General features: G+C 34.4%; 1 protein-coding gene across 3 annotated transcripts in view; it reads left to right on the top strand.

Annotated features, from left to right (window-relative positions):
• LOC101749809 (connector enhancer of kinase suppressor of ras 2-like) overlaps nucleotides 1-16,445 on the top strand; it is a 176,869-nt gene that overhangs the window by 142,317 nt on the left and 18,107 nt on the right. For all 3 annotated transcript variants that reach the window (XM_040699584.2, XM_040699583.2, XM_046940483.1), the window contains 5 exons: nucleotides 1,482-1,530; nucleotides 4,151-4,199; nucleotides 5,579-5,754; nucleotides 6,584-6,657; nucleotides 12,370-12,441. In XM_040699584.2, coding sequence (XP_040555518.1) covers nucleotides 1,482-1,530; nucleotides 4,151-4,199; nucleotides 5,579-5,754; nucleotides 6,584-6,657; nucleotides 12,370-12,441 — 420 coding nt within the window. The remainder of the gene's footprint in view (nucleotides 1-1,481; nucleotides 1,531-4,150; nucleotides 4,200-5,578; nucleotides 5,755-6,583; nucleotides 6,658-12,369; nucleotides 12,442-16,445) is intronic.

Here is a 16,445-nt window from a genome sequence, read left to right as displayed (position 1 = left end):
AGTTGTTTCTCTCAATCCTTGTAATCTACAGGCACCTCAAACTCTTAATAATTAACTTGTAATGTTAATGTTAATGTTATGCATCCCATCTTCTCACTGCAGTCTCGGGTATTTCCCTTTCTAACCTGACAACTACCACAGTGTCAAGATGCTCATCATTATTCATGCTCAGAAAAGTAACACTTTGCCCAGACCTTCTCCAGGGATGTAAAATTGAAACTGCACACAGCAATAGCCTTTCCGAGCATTAAGCCATATACAGAGATCTCTAATATAGGGATACTGATGCTTAAAAGTATGATGACTAAACTGTAGCAGCCAGTGGAGCCTACATCATGCTTAGTTTGGGAACGTTTACTTGTTTGTTTTTTTCTTGCTAAGGATCAGTTTTTATTATTTTCATCAAGATTGCTTCTGGGCTCCTGAAAATTGGTTATTGGACTTCCCTACAACAACAAATGTAACTGTTGCATTCCATGTTTGCCAGCCAAGATGATACTGTTAGGATATTAGTGCTGCAAAAATATTACTGCTTTTCTGATGATCTAAAGAATCTTTCTTGAGCTAACTGTTAAATTGCTGTGGTCTTTATGAATTTCCTGTTTTTAAGTGCTTCTGAAGCATCAAAGAGGAGGTAGCAGGGGAAAGAAATGCATAAAAGAAAAGATCAGACTTTCCATACCTGGCAAGCATCTGACAGTCATGTCAAATTTAGCCCAATAGTTATGTATTTATTAACGTCTCAGTGTTTATAGATCTACTTAGATATTGCTAAAGTTATATAGAATACCCAGAATATCTCAAAGGAAGATACTTATTTATCAAACCTAGTAAAAACCACATTTTTCCTGTAATGATATGGGAAGGAACCAAATTTGCAATATATAGAACACATACAACTGTTTCCTAAATGTCACATTCAAATGTTCAAGTAAATATCCATATCCTATTACATTTTAAAATGTGAATGAATCCTTCAGCATAGTGTCTAATTTATTTGCATTTCTTTTTGTTGCTATTTGTTTGAAAATACTTGTTCGTTCCTAGTTTAGTATAAACACCAGGGGTCCATTATACCTGTGGCAAATTTTGCTGCTGTACAAAATGTACAAATAACAGTTAGCCCTACAACAAAGAAACTGATTTATATCTCCTAAGAATCATTGAAAGAGAGAGGAACTGTGTTGTTTGCTTTTGAGTTTTGGATTATGAAATTTGAGTATGTTCACCTAGTTATGGGCACAGACGTTCTGAGATGATTTGTCTTTTTGAGTCAGAATACTGAGAGTGACTTTGTTTTTGAATAACATTAACAAAAGTCATTGAAAAATAATGCACCTCATATTTTAGGTGCTGCATTTTAAATAACTTTGAAAATGTAAATTTATCTACAGGAATGCATTTAGAAATGCATTTGTGTGTTATTGTTCAGAATATTATTTCCTGTTGTTATTTGACATCTTTCTTCCTCTCTCTCCCAGATATGCTAGTTCTGCCATTGACCGTCAAGGAAGTACATCCATGAGGAAGGTAATGATTTACAAAATAAAACAAAAACCTAAGAATAATTTCTAAATTCAGAGTAGTATCTACTGCAACCATAGTTGACTGAAGTGTATGCAGTACTTTTGGTAAAGTTTGATAGAAACCTTATTAGATATACTAAGGCGTGTTTTAGTTTTGGGAGGAGAACTGTAGTAAACTCTAGTTTGGAAAGGGACATCTTCCAGTGTTGTCCTAAAGGAAAAGAACATTTTAAAAACTCATAAGATAGTTAAATAGTACACGTGCTCTGACAAGGTTATTTATTATTTAGATCTTCAGTGTTTTATAGTGCCGATTCTGAAGGTCTTTAACAGAAAATATCTAGACTCTTTAGTCATTTCATATTTTGTCTAGTATTTCATTAAAAGGACAAACGATGGAACCTTCAGTTATAGAATACCTTTTCTTCATTCTGACAAGACTTCTTTTGCAAGTGGATAAGCTGTAAGCTGCTGTAAGCTAACAGATGTCATTCTGCCTCCCAAGGATTCACACAGTGATGTTAAATATCTGGTTGTAGCGGAAGGCAGATAACTAAATATTCTGCCGTTTTCCTCTACCTGCCAATACCTACCTTGTGCGCTGCCTCCCTTGAAAAGCACTTAAACCCACTGCAGTTCCTTGGGTTCACAGCAATTGCTTTGTTCTGAACCTGTGAAAGTTTTCCTCAAAATTGCAGAAGTATGTGCTACCAGGCTTGCATTAATGACTTAGTTCCTTTCATCCTGACAGGTGACTGAATATCCTGTTCTCCAGGGCATTTTTAAAATGAAACCAAACTTTTCATTTGGTGATTCTGTGAAACCTAAACAGCATTCTTACTGCTTCACTGTGAATGTACTGAGGTCTCACTGATTTAACTTCACGTAGCAGAGATTCAATTTTATCACCTTTGTTTCCATGGTGTGCTTCTTGTTGACTGAGGTGGGGGTAGGGACATGCATCTTCTTTAACATTCTGCTTCACGTTGTGGCTTTGAATCAGGAGGTTAAATGCGTACAACCACAGTATGTTCTCTGGTCGTCGGCCTTTTTCCCATAGCAACATTGACTCATGTTAAGTTGCATGTTCTGCCTGCTTTCTTACACTGTTTACCACAAAGTTTATTATAAGTTAGTTTCTTTATCTCTCAGAATATGAAGCTTGAATTCTGCAAGTTAGCAGTGCTAGTTAAACTTCTGTTTGCAAGGAATTGCAAGTCTTTCACTTTCTCTAGTTTTCTTGCCTTTAATACATTGTACGTATGCACAAACAGCACATTGTGAGATTAAGTAACTTGCATTTTTGGAAGAGCAAATACTTTCAGTTCTTGTTGTTTTGTTATATTTGAACTTTCTTTATTTTTAAAACTGTTATACTGAATGATACATACCACTTTCTGGTGTGTATCCTAAAGCAGATATCCTCCAGCTGTTCATTTTCTTGAAGTTCTGTAATTAAATTAGAATTTTCAGATGTGATTAGATTTATAGAGCTCTACTTCACTGAAGTATTTTTTCTTAACCTAAACTGTGGAAATTTTTGGTGATTTTTCTTGTAGAAGCAGAAACCTGTTCTATGCTAATGCTGTTCTCTGCAGAGAGAGGAAGGATGAACAGGTTGTTTCAGTCACAGTCACCATAGAAGCCCAGTTGGGACAATATGGCTGACTGGTTCTGATGCTGGGGCTTATAGTACATTAATACTTTAATGTACTATATAAATCTTTAATACTTTCTCATGGACTTAGTTCTGTTCTTCTATTTCCTGATTGTTTTTAACTATGTTTCCTATAGTACAGGAACAAACATTAATCTTTCTGTCTTCTGTAGTTCTCAAAATAATAATAATAAAAATAGATCTGCAGGTGTCTTACAGTCATACTATGCATGTACACTTACAGAACTTGTCACCTGTCACACATGCAAGCTGGTGTTCTCCAAGCCAACTCTCTCAAAAATACAGAATTATTGATCTCTGTAAGACACTAGGAAGTGTCTGTGGCATTCAGTAGTGTAAGCTGGCTGTTGTTACAGGGAGGTTACAAGTAGGCATGGATGTGTGCAGAACAACTCCTTCTCCCTTTTTTCTTATTTTAAACTGAACTTTGCCTGTATCTTGCAGGTAGCTGGGGTCCTGCTTTCAGGTGTTGGTTTCTTACAGTGCTTAAATTGAAATCTTCCATTCTAAATATTAATTTCTTAATAATTTATTACTGTTAGTTATAATCCTCAGTTATTTTAATTTGAATATTATGATATTTACTCTTAATATGTTGTTTCAGAGTTGCTTATAGGAACTTTGTTACAAGCATTTCCTTTCTGAGTGTGGTAATGCGCAAGTTTAAATCCTCAGTTTTTAAGTTACTGCATATCCATTTGACCAAAGAATCCTAGTGCTTTGATTGCAAGAAGTTTAAATAATAAAAGAAAATACGAGATTTTAGTTGGTAGTCTTACCACTGTTTTCTTTATGATGTTTATAATAGTAATAAAAAGAAATAAAAATAAGATCCTATGATAACTGATCCTAAGATAACCATGGAGATGGTAGTGAAAGCTGTTCCATGTTAGTGCTTTTATCTGCACTGGTTTTTTTATACTCCCTTTTTTCTTCTTTCTTACAGTCATTCCATTACGCTTCTCTCAGGGTAAAATCCAGAAAATGGTCAAAAGGTAACTTCTTCAAATTAACATTCTGAAAGCAGAAAATGAGAGTTCTTCACTGATAATAGACACTCTCGATCAAATGCCAAAGTTCATCTTAATTCCAGTATTTCTAAATTTGATAGTAAATACCAAAGTAAATAAATAAATGTTTTAAGGTAGCATAGATATAATATTGCTAGACTCAGTTGTAAAATTTTTTACTTAGGTAGCAGAAAGATAGTCTCTGTATATTTTGCCATATTCTTTTGCTGATTCTTTTTCCATTCGTAGCCTGTTTGAGGCTGTTAAAGCAATAAATTGAAGAAAATTAGTTACAGCATAATAAATTCATTTCAATGTATACGGCCAGTGCAGTCTTTATTGTCATGTTTTAGTCTCCTAAAAAAAATTTTCCTTTATTTTTACCAGACAATTTTAATACTTCAAACTGGGCATAGCACAATACATTATTCTAATAAGAGCTAAATATTAAGAGCTTGACTGGGGAATGTTGAAGAGCAAAGGATGATCTCTTGATGCTATCTAAACTTCTTAATTGTCTCACATTTGTAGCTTATATATATTTATTTATTGTAGCAATACAAACTTGGTTTTTCACAGAAAAAAATGTCAAAGAGTTTAATGAAATTTCCTACAAGATCTTTTTAAGGAAAAATGATACCATAACTATGAAAACTGTTCTTGTTAACATTTGCAAAAGACACTAAAATTTTAAGCCTTTTAATTAGAATATGTTGAAATAGAACAACAAAAAGAAGAAAAACAACAGCAAAATAGCTAACAAAGAAAACCCAACACCTTTCTTGATACTGTGAATTCAAACTCAATCCAATGGGGTTAAAATAGTATGGTGCCATTAAATTCAGCACAAGAGAAATGTAGATGTGCATTTTTATGAATATGGATTATTCTTTCTTATAGACTATATTATCTAGGAAAAATGAGTTTAAAATCTCTCAGAATTTGATAGGCCTCCTAGTGCAAATAGTAGTAACAGAAGATGCAGAGGAAGTAGTGTTTACAACCACATGCAGATTTTGTTTGTTTATAAGTTTCAGATTCAAGACTAAATGAGATATGTTTTTTGCTTAGAAATGATGATGACCATCTTAATCAGTTAAAAATGCAGTCCTAAGAGGAACAGATCCTCTAGAGATTAATTAAGCCATTACATGAAACGGCTCTTTTTGTTTTGTATTCATGCAGAAACCAAAATTGTAGAGCACTGTGGAATTTGGAACCAGTTAATTCAGTCTCCTCTCTGAAATTGTACAGGATTTGGCTTGAAGACTTCTGAATTGATTCATCATTTAAAATTAGTAATGTGGTCATACTGAGAAGAATAGCGTTCAGAGAGATGTCTCACACTACTGTTGTGTTCTCAGGGAGCTCTCTGACGAGTGGGAGCAGAAGACGAATTTCCTGCAAAGACTTGGGGCACGGAGATTGTGAAGGCTGGCTGTGGAAGAAAAAGGATGCCAAAGGTTACTTCACACAGAAATGGAAAAAGTACTGGTTTATTTTGAAGGATTCTTCCTTGTACTGGTACACAAACCAGAATGTAGGTATACTCTGTGTTTGAAGAAAGCCTGTATTAACCTTAATTTTTATCATTCTTCTGAATAAAGTCTATAAATATTAGAGAATAGCCACTTTAGTTGCCATGTCTGGTTCACTTGAACTGGAAATACTTCAACTGGAATTATCTTTGAACTCTTCAAAGCGGGAGGACAAGCTTAAGAAAAAGCAGAGGTTCATGGTTCTCTTAAAGTAACAAATATATCAGTAGTTAATATTCTTCCAAGTTAGTATCTGTTTGAACTAATACAGTGCTTACATTCAGCTTGTGTTTTTCAACAATCTGACTGATGTTACCGTATGCCTTGCTTTTTCAGGCAAATTATTTCAGGAGAAGTAAAAAGTGACAAGAAGTACTTTCTAGTTATTACTTCTCCATTTAAACACCAGAGAGCTCACTGTAGGAACCTCCTCAGTTATTACCAGAAGGACAGATCATTTGTACAATCATGGCTCTAACACAAAACAGTTTCAATGTGTAGACTATATGAAGAAAAAACTGAGATTTTTTTTCTGTGGCTGTTAATGTCCTGAATGCTATATTAAGTGTTTTATTTGGCACTGAAAGATTTTGTGTAATCATCAACAAAGGGAATTTAGGGTGACTGCAGTTCCTTTAGGGAGCAGTCAATTTACTTCATAAAAATTTCATAAAAATCAAGTAAACTAAATGTTTAATAAAAACATCTTAGGGAAAATATGTTCAGTATTTCAGTTGATTGGGTGGTTGTTCTTAGTATAGGACATAAATGACAACTGCTTGTTTCTCTTCAACTGTGTGTTCTTCCTCACTATCACTTCTTTCTTGATAGGATGAAAAAGCAGAAGGATTCATTAGCTTGCCTGAGTTCAGGATAGACAGAGCAATTGAATGCAGAAAAAAACAGTAAGTAACGTGTTAATTGTGCTTTTAAATTCAAGGATTGCTCTTGGAAGTATACTTTATATAGTAGCGAAAACTCAAAGAAATCCTTGTAATCTGTAAGCAATGCATCATAAGCCTACCTAAGCTTTAGTGTTTCTGCTCATTTTAAAAGATGCAACTTAATGTAAATTCTATGAGCCATCTTACAGAAAAAAAATGGATAACGTTTTCGTCAGTTTTCCAGATAGCCAAGCTCCAACTTTAGTTAAATAAATACAGGGGAAAAACAGAGTGAATACATTTGCCAACAGATAAAACTTTCTTAGGTTCAGTATAGTCTTCAGAATAACAGTCAAACGTGCAAGAATTACCATAGGAAATACCTTAAGAAATAGCATAGCAAGAGCTGGTGGATATAATCTCAATTTTCTCCTTTATGGAGGAAATTTTTATATCCAATATTGAGTTATTCTCAACTGCTAAAATATTTAGGTTCCAAATACAAAATAAATACTGTGCTTCAGTTTTTCTGCTGCTTATGTGCATATTTCTGCTACTGCATTATGTTCCCAGTAAAAAGCATGTGTTAAGCTTTGCCACATAATTAATAACAGGCACTGTTTGCAGGCAGTGTTGGGATTAGAATTCATAGCTGTCAAACAGTAAATTTAATAATTCTAATGCTTTGAGACCAGCAGGTCACCAGTATCTCCTGAATATTTGCAGGCAGCATATAGATTTTTAAAACATGCTACCCTCAGGAGCTACAGAGAATAGCTTTAAGATACTCCTACTAAAGCTATTCTAGTTATCACTAAGCATCTTGAATTTCTGTCATGCTTTTCTGATGACTAAACATGGTTTTGGTCTGAGGAATACATCCTACAACTATGAACATGCACACAAGAAAGTACAGAAGTTGTGAATTACAGTATAGGCTTCTGATTAGCAAATCAAATCTCTTCAATTGCTTGTTCTTGTCTGAAGGTGTTATTACTGTCTGAGAAGATGACAGTGCAATTTATGCTTATGATACTTCTTTCAACTGAGACTATCACTGAAGAAATTTAACATGAGCTGAGCACTATAAATTCCTCTGTGGAACAAGTAGATATTAATAATAATATTGAACAAATATACAGGAAAAAATATCCTTTTGTTAAAACACTTAGCAAATTTCAGTGAATTAACAAAGATTTAACAGAGTCATTGTGCAGAGCTAGAAAAAGCTTCCAGAGCTTTAATCTTAGCATTTCTTACAGAGCAATTTCTGTAGGGTATATGCACAAAAAAGTCTGATTAACTAAAACTTTGAACACTACTGAAAGCTGAGTACCTTCAGGCTTTGAATACTTTCAAAAAGATGTAGGTCCAGGGGTAAAAGTATAATGAAGATGTTAATAGTATTCCCATTGTTCACTGAGCAGAATTTTCCTTTGATTTCTTCTTGGGCTATCATTTATATATTTGCCCTATCATAAAAACTACATGTTACACTTGCTACTCTTTTACCTGCTTTTCCAAAGATTGAAAAGAAAGTACATCTTGTGTCATATTCACTTACATTTCAGTATATCGAGTATATGTGAATGGCAGGCCCTGCTTGTGTTACAGCTCTAATTCATGGCCTCTATAAGTGCACTGATAAAGCACTTATTGATCCTCTTTGATGTTGCCTTGCTGAGGACAGGACTGAGCATGATTGATATTGCCTGATTCTGCTGAGAAGCTAATGGTTCTGGTGAGCCTGGGGACAAAGTTCTGTGATCTGATTCTTCTGTATTCCTTTTGCAAATGAGGTGATGGTGACCCATTCTAAATAACCGTAATCTAGAAAAGCTCATTCTTGTCTCTGCTGGACTATAATGAAACACATCAGCTAGGATGTTCTTGCCTCCTTTTATGACAAATACATTTGTCATGTAATAATGTTTCTTAGTAGGTGTTGTAATATAACCTGTTTCACTGCAAGCTTGAAATATGGAAATATAAGTCTGACTGTGTTCTTCTGTATGATTGAGTTCATTTTAACGGTTCAAAAATTAGTAAAGCAATTGTCAAGACAATTAAAAAGGATGGGAAAGAAACCTAATTCTTTTCTTTGGGTAGGTTCTTGCACTTTTACATAAATTAAAACTTTCTGAAAGAGCACTTGGTTTCTTAGTACATAAAAGAAGCCCAGCAGAATTCATGTTAGGTTTCTTTCGGTTCTCTCAAAAAATCTTTATGGCACTCAGCTTGGATTTCTCCTCAAATCTGTCTTATTTTCAGAGCCATCATTGTGAAATGTTCAAAGCAGAAGAGTTACCCTTTTGAACAAAAGAATTTGAAGTCTTTCTATCATAATGTCCTTTGTTTTTAGATTTTAGATTGTCTTATCCAGTGTTCTATCAGATGGGAAATGCTGTGTTACAATGTGACTGTTACTGATGACTACAGTGTACATTGAATGCAGTAGTGTTAAGAAAGCTTTGACTAAAATATATAGTCATTGAATGCATTATCTGGTATGGTTTGATGATTTGCCTCACTAATGCATTTAATGAAGGGACTCTGATTATTATATGAATCATGGCATTATCTCAGACTAGTTTAGCTCCCCAGGCTATATTTGGATGTAGAATGACCTTGCCCCTGCTAGAGGTGCTTTCTTGTTTTCACGCTGATAAACTTTCCATTGCTTTTGGGCAAAGCCTGCATCTTCATGATGTAGAATGATCATATTGTATTAGAAATTTTAGTTGCTTAAGTTTTTATGTGTCATAACATGAATATCATATTATTTTCAAAGATACTGATAATTATAATGTCCTGTGATGATGCTGTTCCACAAGATTAATGGAAATAAGGATATAATCACTAATGTATTGACTGAAATTCCAAGAATTTTAAAAGTGACCATTCAGGTTGTCGATTCAAGTTGAAACAATGCAGCCAGAATTCTATATAAGATTTCATTGATATAATATATGGGGACATTAGATTATCTTAAAAGCTGATACAAATTCAGTCATTTTTATTTTTGTTTTCTGATAACTTTGCAAAATCTATTATGTGCTACAGTGCCTGAAATAGCAGGGAACTTCATCTAAAGATGTAGGATGTTGTTCTCAGAGCAGTATTCCTAAAAACTGAAATGACTGTTTACATTACACCTCTGGCCCCACATTAGATGACAGCAAAGAGGGGAGACGAGTTGATGCACTCCAGGCCAGGGCTGTCATTTGGGTGGATCTACACAGTCTGGGTAAATGGGTTGACAAGGGCCTTATGAAATCCATCAAGGACACTGCAAGGTTCTGTACTTTTGAATGAGCAGGACCCTGCAGGGAGCTCCCATGCCTGGCTGGGGAGCAGCTCTTCTGAAACAGGCCTGACAGTTTTGGTAGATGGCAAAGCAAACAGCATTCACTGTGGGGTGCTCCAAAAGAAACCAAAGGTAAAAATACAGATATCATTCTTCTACATTATTCGTTTTATACACATGTATAGAATCATTTACTTGGAAACTTATCTGCAGTTTTTAATGCTAGTGTGTCTAATTAAAGCTTCTCAAATAAGAGTCTTTGTGACAGTTCTGGGAGATGGATGTATTCTTGTCCTTTGCAGCCCAGAAAGAGAACTGTGAAACACTTGTAAGTTTCCACAGACCTGGGATCCCTGGTTCATAAAAATAAAAACCCCGTTTACTTCAGGGTATGTAATATATAATAGTAGAGTATTGTGGCTGATATTGCTCACCATTTCAGTGAACTTAGGAATATATATATAAAAGATACTAACGAACCTTTATGTAGTAACCAGTTATGAAATCTGCCTGCTGTGACTTAACAGAACATGAGAACTTTTGCATAACAAGTCCATTCTGTACCTTAACTGAGGAAGGGCTCCTGTGAAAATACAGGATTCAAATTTGTGATTACTGACTGTATCACATTACATGAGCATAGCAGAGACAAACGTAAGGTAAATTTCAGGTAAAATTTTTTACCTGAAAAAATTTTCAGGTAAAATTCAGGTAAATTGTTTACCTGAAATCCTCTAACTATTAACAGGTTGACTTTGAGACTCTACTACTGGCGTTTTAATGGTTTTATGTATGTAAATTTCCTGTCTAGAAAAGTAATCCTGTTTACAAGCAGAAACTCCATCATGTGATATTCTAACAGGCTTAATCATGAGAATTAGAATCTAAAGATCCATCACATAATCCTCTCCAAGTCAAGTCAATGTTTAAATCTCAAGGTTGGAAGATGGCTGGGCAAATGGAAGACTAGAAGGTCAAGATGTTGCACAGTGTTTCCAACTAACTGCAAAGAGTACTGACATCAGGGAAAAGAACATACCCATAAATAACATATGCTTCGATCAAAATCTCTTGTATTAAAATCATAAAATTCAGTATATATAATTAACAATTGTGTGCCATCTAGTGGACATCAGAAAAGTTTCCTTCCCATGTATTCTCCCTTTTCATTTGCAACATACAAGCTGCCTGTTATTTGAAGTTTCTGCTGTTGGTATTTACAGTAAATGCCAGAATATGCTGCCTTTTTGCTTGCTTATTTTTTGTCAGCTGATATTAATTAGTATTGATCTTTAATACAAATTTTGATCTTTTCATTTAATTAGAATATCGTTTTTATAATAAGGCTCTTGTGATTTGTGACATGCTTTAAATCAGCAGAAGTAGAGATTAGGATCTTCACTGAAATTGTCAATTAATGTGTCAAAACAATGCTTGAATATTTCTTACATCTTTTTGTGGATTCAAGATGTTTTATGATGACCATCTGTGGAAAGGTAAACTCATCCTTCTAATATACATGTAAACTCATGAAAAAGGTAACTACAAAGAAATACAACTCTGCTACCTCATTCTTTTGCAAAACCTTTGTTAGGAAAGCCTGTTACTGTATGCATCTGTGTTACCAGTATACATAAGAAAATAGGTGTGCTCAAGTCAAGTTTCTTCAGCTTTCAATCTCTGAAAAATGAAATTAATCATAGTCATTAATAAAACACTCATTTATATTTAAGCTATTAATAGTAGAAAAAATGTATAGTAAGGTTTTTCATAATGTCATGTATAATGATTTCTAATCTAATTCTTACATCTTGTGATTACCATATAAATGTCAGTATTTTAACCTAAATTCTACGTATGATAGTTGTTATTCTATTCATTTGCCAACTAATCAAAACAATAGTATTTAATGATCTGAGTCTGTGGCTTCCTTGATAGCAATACTTCTTTTAATTATTATAATATTTTATTAATGCAGAAATTGTCTGTCCTAAGTGTTTCTTTGAGTAGAACAAAAACTACAGCCATATCTGAGAAAATATGTTGGGATCAAACTCATAGTCCTTTAGAGTAGTTGACCTTTGGATCATAACTAATAAGTACCTAAATTTACTCAATAAGTTTTTCAGATTCATCTAAAAAGTTTTTAATTTATAACATCAGCAGTTATTGAGTTTGAGTGGATTTACATTTCTAAGTAATTCAGGTGTTTCTAAAACTTGTAGATGTAAATTCTGAAATGTAGATGTGAACAGATCAGTATGAATCCGTCTGTATGCTGTATTCAGCAAAAGACTCAGACTGAGCATTCAAAAGGCCTATTAAGGTTGTAACATGCTGAATAATTATGGTTTTATCAGTCTTATGTGTCTGTAGTCAAGCTCCTTGAAAGGAAAGATATTTTTTGTTCTTTGTTTGTTCTCTAGTGCCTTCAAAGCATGTCACCCCAAAATAAAGAGTTTCTACTTTGCAACAGACTGCCTTGAAGAAATGAATAGGTAAGCAATATATTCTTTTTCTTGATACACCAATAATTGAAAATCATACTTAATCTCACATAGAAATGTGCTCCTGGAGCGTGATGTAATGCTGATCGATAGTGTTCTCAATATAGTCCATTCTGGTCCTCCACTGGTTTTAGCATGTACAGCTAAAAGGAAAGTTACTTGTGTGGGTCTAATCTCTGTTCATTAAAATTTTTGAGTTTTCTATGACACTGTTTTTTTGTCAAACACTGAAAATATCCTTATAGATGTTATGCTCTAACAGTTTCTTGTATGTAAAAACAATGCATGCCTACTAAAGCTTCTACTGAGAGTAACTTGTGTTATGGGATAAGATAGTTATGAGTTCTGTTAGTTCATAGTAACATAATGCCACCAAAAGCCTGTGAAAAGCAATTTGAAATATTTTTTTAAACAGGAATAGGACTAAACTAATGAGATGCATTTATTCTTCATGTCAAAATACTTAAAAAAAAAAAAAAAAAAGAAAGAAAAAAAAGAAAAAAGAAAATTTAATTTGATCCATTGTATCGCTCTCCCAGCAAAGCTAACAAAGTTGTATTGGTAGTGTTGCTGTGTATTGTCAAATGTCCTTGGTTGCGTAGGGAGGGCATTCAAGGCCCTGAACAACCTGATCCAAAATTAAAGTTGGCTCTGCAGTGGGTAGGCTGTGGGAACAGATGACCTCCTGAGATGTCTTCCAACCTAAATTACCTTGTGCTTCTATCCTGTGACTCAGTGATGAAGGCAAAGGCTAGATAAAGGTGGGGATGTGCCTGTGAGGATCAAAGACAGAGTCAAATGTTCTACCTCCTCCTGCTACTTCAGGAATTTGTTTATTCACAGCCAGAGTAAAAAGCAAGGACACATGGGAAAACTTTGCCATACTTTGAAGTCTTAAATCTTTCATGGCACAGACTGCTGAAACTTTGAAATCTCGTTAGTTTTCTGTTTGAAGACTTAGGCTGAACTACCTTCAGGATACAGATGGACTTTTTTCTTTGGAACAAAAGCATCAAGACATTATTTTTAAACTGTACTGATGCGTAAGATTAGATTTATTGAATCAGTTCAGGCCTGTTCATCATTCATTAATGATGATGAGGAGGAAGAGGTTCAGTTCTTAGGAGTATCTCACTGTAGCCAGGTATAATACTTGGATGTAAATTTACTGCAAAACATTTGTTTTCATTGCTAACAGTGTTTCATTATTAGGTTATGTAATCTGGCTGAGATCTGTTTTGTACAAAACTGAAGTGAGGATCTACTGCTGCTTTTAAATATGCATGGTTTCTCCCTTAATTTTAGCTACTTTGATAGATAAGATTTGTTTAAGTGCCATTGCTCAGTGTTCTCTATTATACCATAAAATTTTCTGACTCAAGGAAAACCAGGAAGTCTTGATGTACATTCAATAAAAAATCCATTGATTTTCCTATGCTAGGGAGACAACACAGCTGTCTTTATGACAGTTTACTGCCTCCGTGGAGCATAACAGTTGGTAAGGTGCCAGGATCTGTTTTCATTTCATACTGCCACAATAGTTTGGAATTAACTAGAGCCTTTTTTTCTAACCTTTAGAATCTGTTTTCCATGAGAGAAGACAAAGAAGGGTGAAGTTTCCCCTTGAAATTTTTTTTGGCAGTATTTTTCCACCAGAAGTGTTATACCAGTGGGGTAATTGTAATTCACTCAGCAACCCAAATGATGGATTGCAATGCTGCCTCTGTAAAATCTCTGGGCATCCCCTGCAGCCTTTATATTCTTCCTGGAATTCTTTGTCCCAGACATCACGTCTGAAATTTGAATGGAGTAAGCAAGATTCATAGGAAAAAAAAAAAAACACCTAAAAAGCTAACTGTTATCTTTACACAAAATTGCTAACCATGTAGTCTAAAGTAATATGGCAAATGCTTTATATGCTATCTCATAATTCTGCTGTCACCACAAAATTTAACTGGATTTTCCATGTTTACACTGAAAAGTAAAAGAGTCTTAATATGTAGAAGAGGAAAGTAGCACTTCTTCATTCATGATGTAGAGAATATATAGCTTTTTTTTCTGCTTCGTTTACTGACAGCTTGTTTTTAACAGCTATTTATATTCAATTTCTTATTCAAGATTCACTGTTTATTGGATCGGATTTTTTTTAATCTCCAGAATATTGGAATCTGCCTTTAATACTGCATGGTTTTTGAAAGTACTATCCTCTGATGGGTAGTAATTGATTTGTATGTAGCAGATCATGTTGTTCTTTTGCAGCAGAATTTTTGCCTGCTGTGTAGCATGTTGCAGACAGACTTTGCTTTGCAAAATTAATGCTCATGCTGTTTTGTCAGGTCTACATGAGCATAGCTGTGTTCTTAGAAATGAATTAATAATGAAATTGATGAACTCAAATTTTGCTTGCCATGGTCACGTGGTATTCCAAGCTTGTTAAAGCCTTATTTCACAGAAGTGCTTCATCTGTTCCCAGACCATGTATAACCTACTTATAGCTTTAATACTCCTAATGAAATTAGCATTGAATTTAATTTTCAGTAGTTTTACAATGTCTATTTTATTTAAAATTTTCTTGTGATTGAAGCATGCAGTTCACGTACAGTCTCCTCGTAGAGTCCAAATGCTAAAGAAAGGAAAAAAACACCCTCCTATTATAGGCTGAATCACTTGACCACGCTTGCTTTGAATAACTGGGTTAACTTCATGATATTAATAATTCCCGTAAATCTTTGGCTGTCATTCAAAAATACACTATCTACTTAAACCTAAAATGATGATAAATTGATTTTGGAAGAATCACAATATTTTCCAAGTAAAGTTCTGAAAGTCTGTAAAACATTATTTCTCTTAAAAAGAAACTGCTTGATGGTTGATATATTCTGAATTAAATTGCTATTGAATATAAGTGAATTTCAGGGTATGTATCTTCTGTATTTTTGTGTATGGTGTATAACAAGCAAGTCTAAACCATCTTTATTTTTAAAGTTCATTCAGCTGCCTTCCTTACATTCGGGGCATGTTAGTGTCATTGTCAGTTCTTTGCCAGCTCAGATGGTAGACCAGTATTTGTGCATGTATTAGTTTTACTTTTAATCTTTCCTTATGAATAAGCTAACACCTTAGAAAAGATCTTGGGAACTAAAGAATTCTGACATACACCCGTGTTAGATTCTGCCACTTGTGAACAAGTGAATGGAAGATCTGTCTGTCCTTATTTACAATTTCTTTAAGAAATTGATCTGCGTAAGTTATTAAAGAGCTCTTACTCTCCAGTCTCTTGCCCAGTGAAATCATGGGGAATATGAAAGAACTTCGCAGGTTGAAATCCCTAAATTGATGCCTACCAATAGTGTTGTAAATGAACATGAACAGCAGATTTTTCCCTTCTTTCTATGTATCTTCCTACAAACTTGTTCCAAATTCAGGAAAAATGTAGTCACTCCGAAGACCACTTCAAGCCTCTAAATTATTGTGCTCACATAACAACTCATAAGTTGCAGCACAAGTAAAAAAAAAACAACAAAAAAACTTCTGATCAGAAGTTGCAGGCCCCAGAGTTTGGATGAAACCATTCCATATGTGGGAGTGAACATTGCAGTAGTACAGATAGAGCACTCAGTGTGGGAAAATGCTGTAGTAGGAAGTGCCAGTACAGAGCTGTAAGACTTCAAAGTGTCCTTTTTTTGGTAAGCCACCAAAGTCTTCCTTCTATGATTTATGGACTACTTTTCACAGACTTGTGAACTACCATTTCTCCCTTGACACACTTTGAGAACCACTGGTTTCTAGCAGTACATTACAGGAGGAGTTTGCAAAACACAATTGCAATTATCCAATACACAATCCAAATTAGCATTCAGGTATGAATTTATCCCTAATGCACAGGAGCTCGGATTTGCATTGTCTGAAATTACAAAATTAACTTAATCAAATTCTGCTAGAAATAATACAATTGTGAATCGATATAGCTGTTCTGGGATCTGAGCAGTTCATCT

Source organism: Gallus gallus, chromosome 4 (assembly GCF_016699485.2).
Source record: "Gallus gallus isolate bGalGal1 chromosome 4, bGalGal1.mat.broiler.GRCg7b, whole genome shotgun sequence".
Classification (NCBI taxonomy): Eukaryota; Metazoa; Chordata; class Aves; order Galliformes; family Phasianidae; genus Gallus; species Gallus gallus.
The sequence above is the reverse complement of the archived record's forward strand: the minus strand, read 5'-3'. Positions and strand labels throughout refer to the sequence as shown.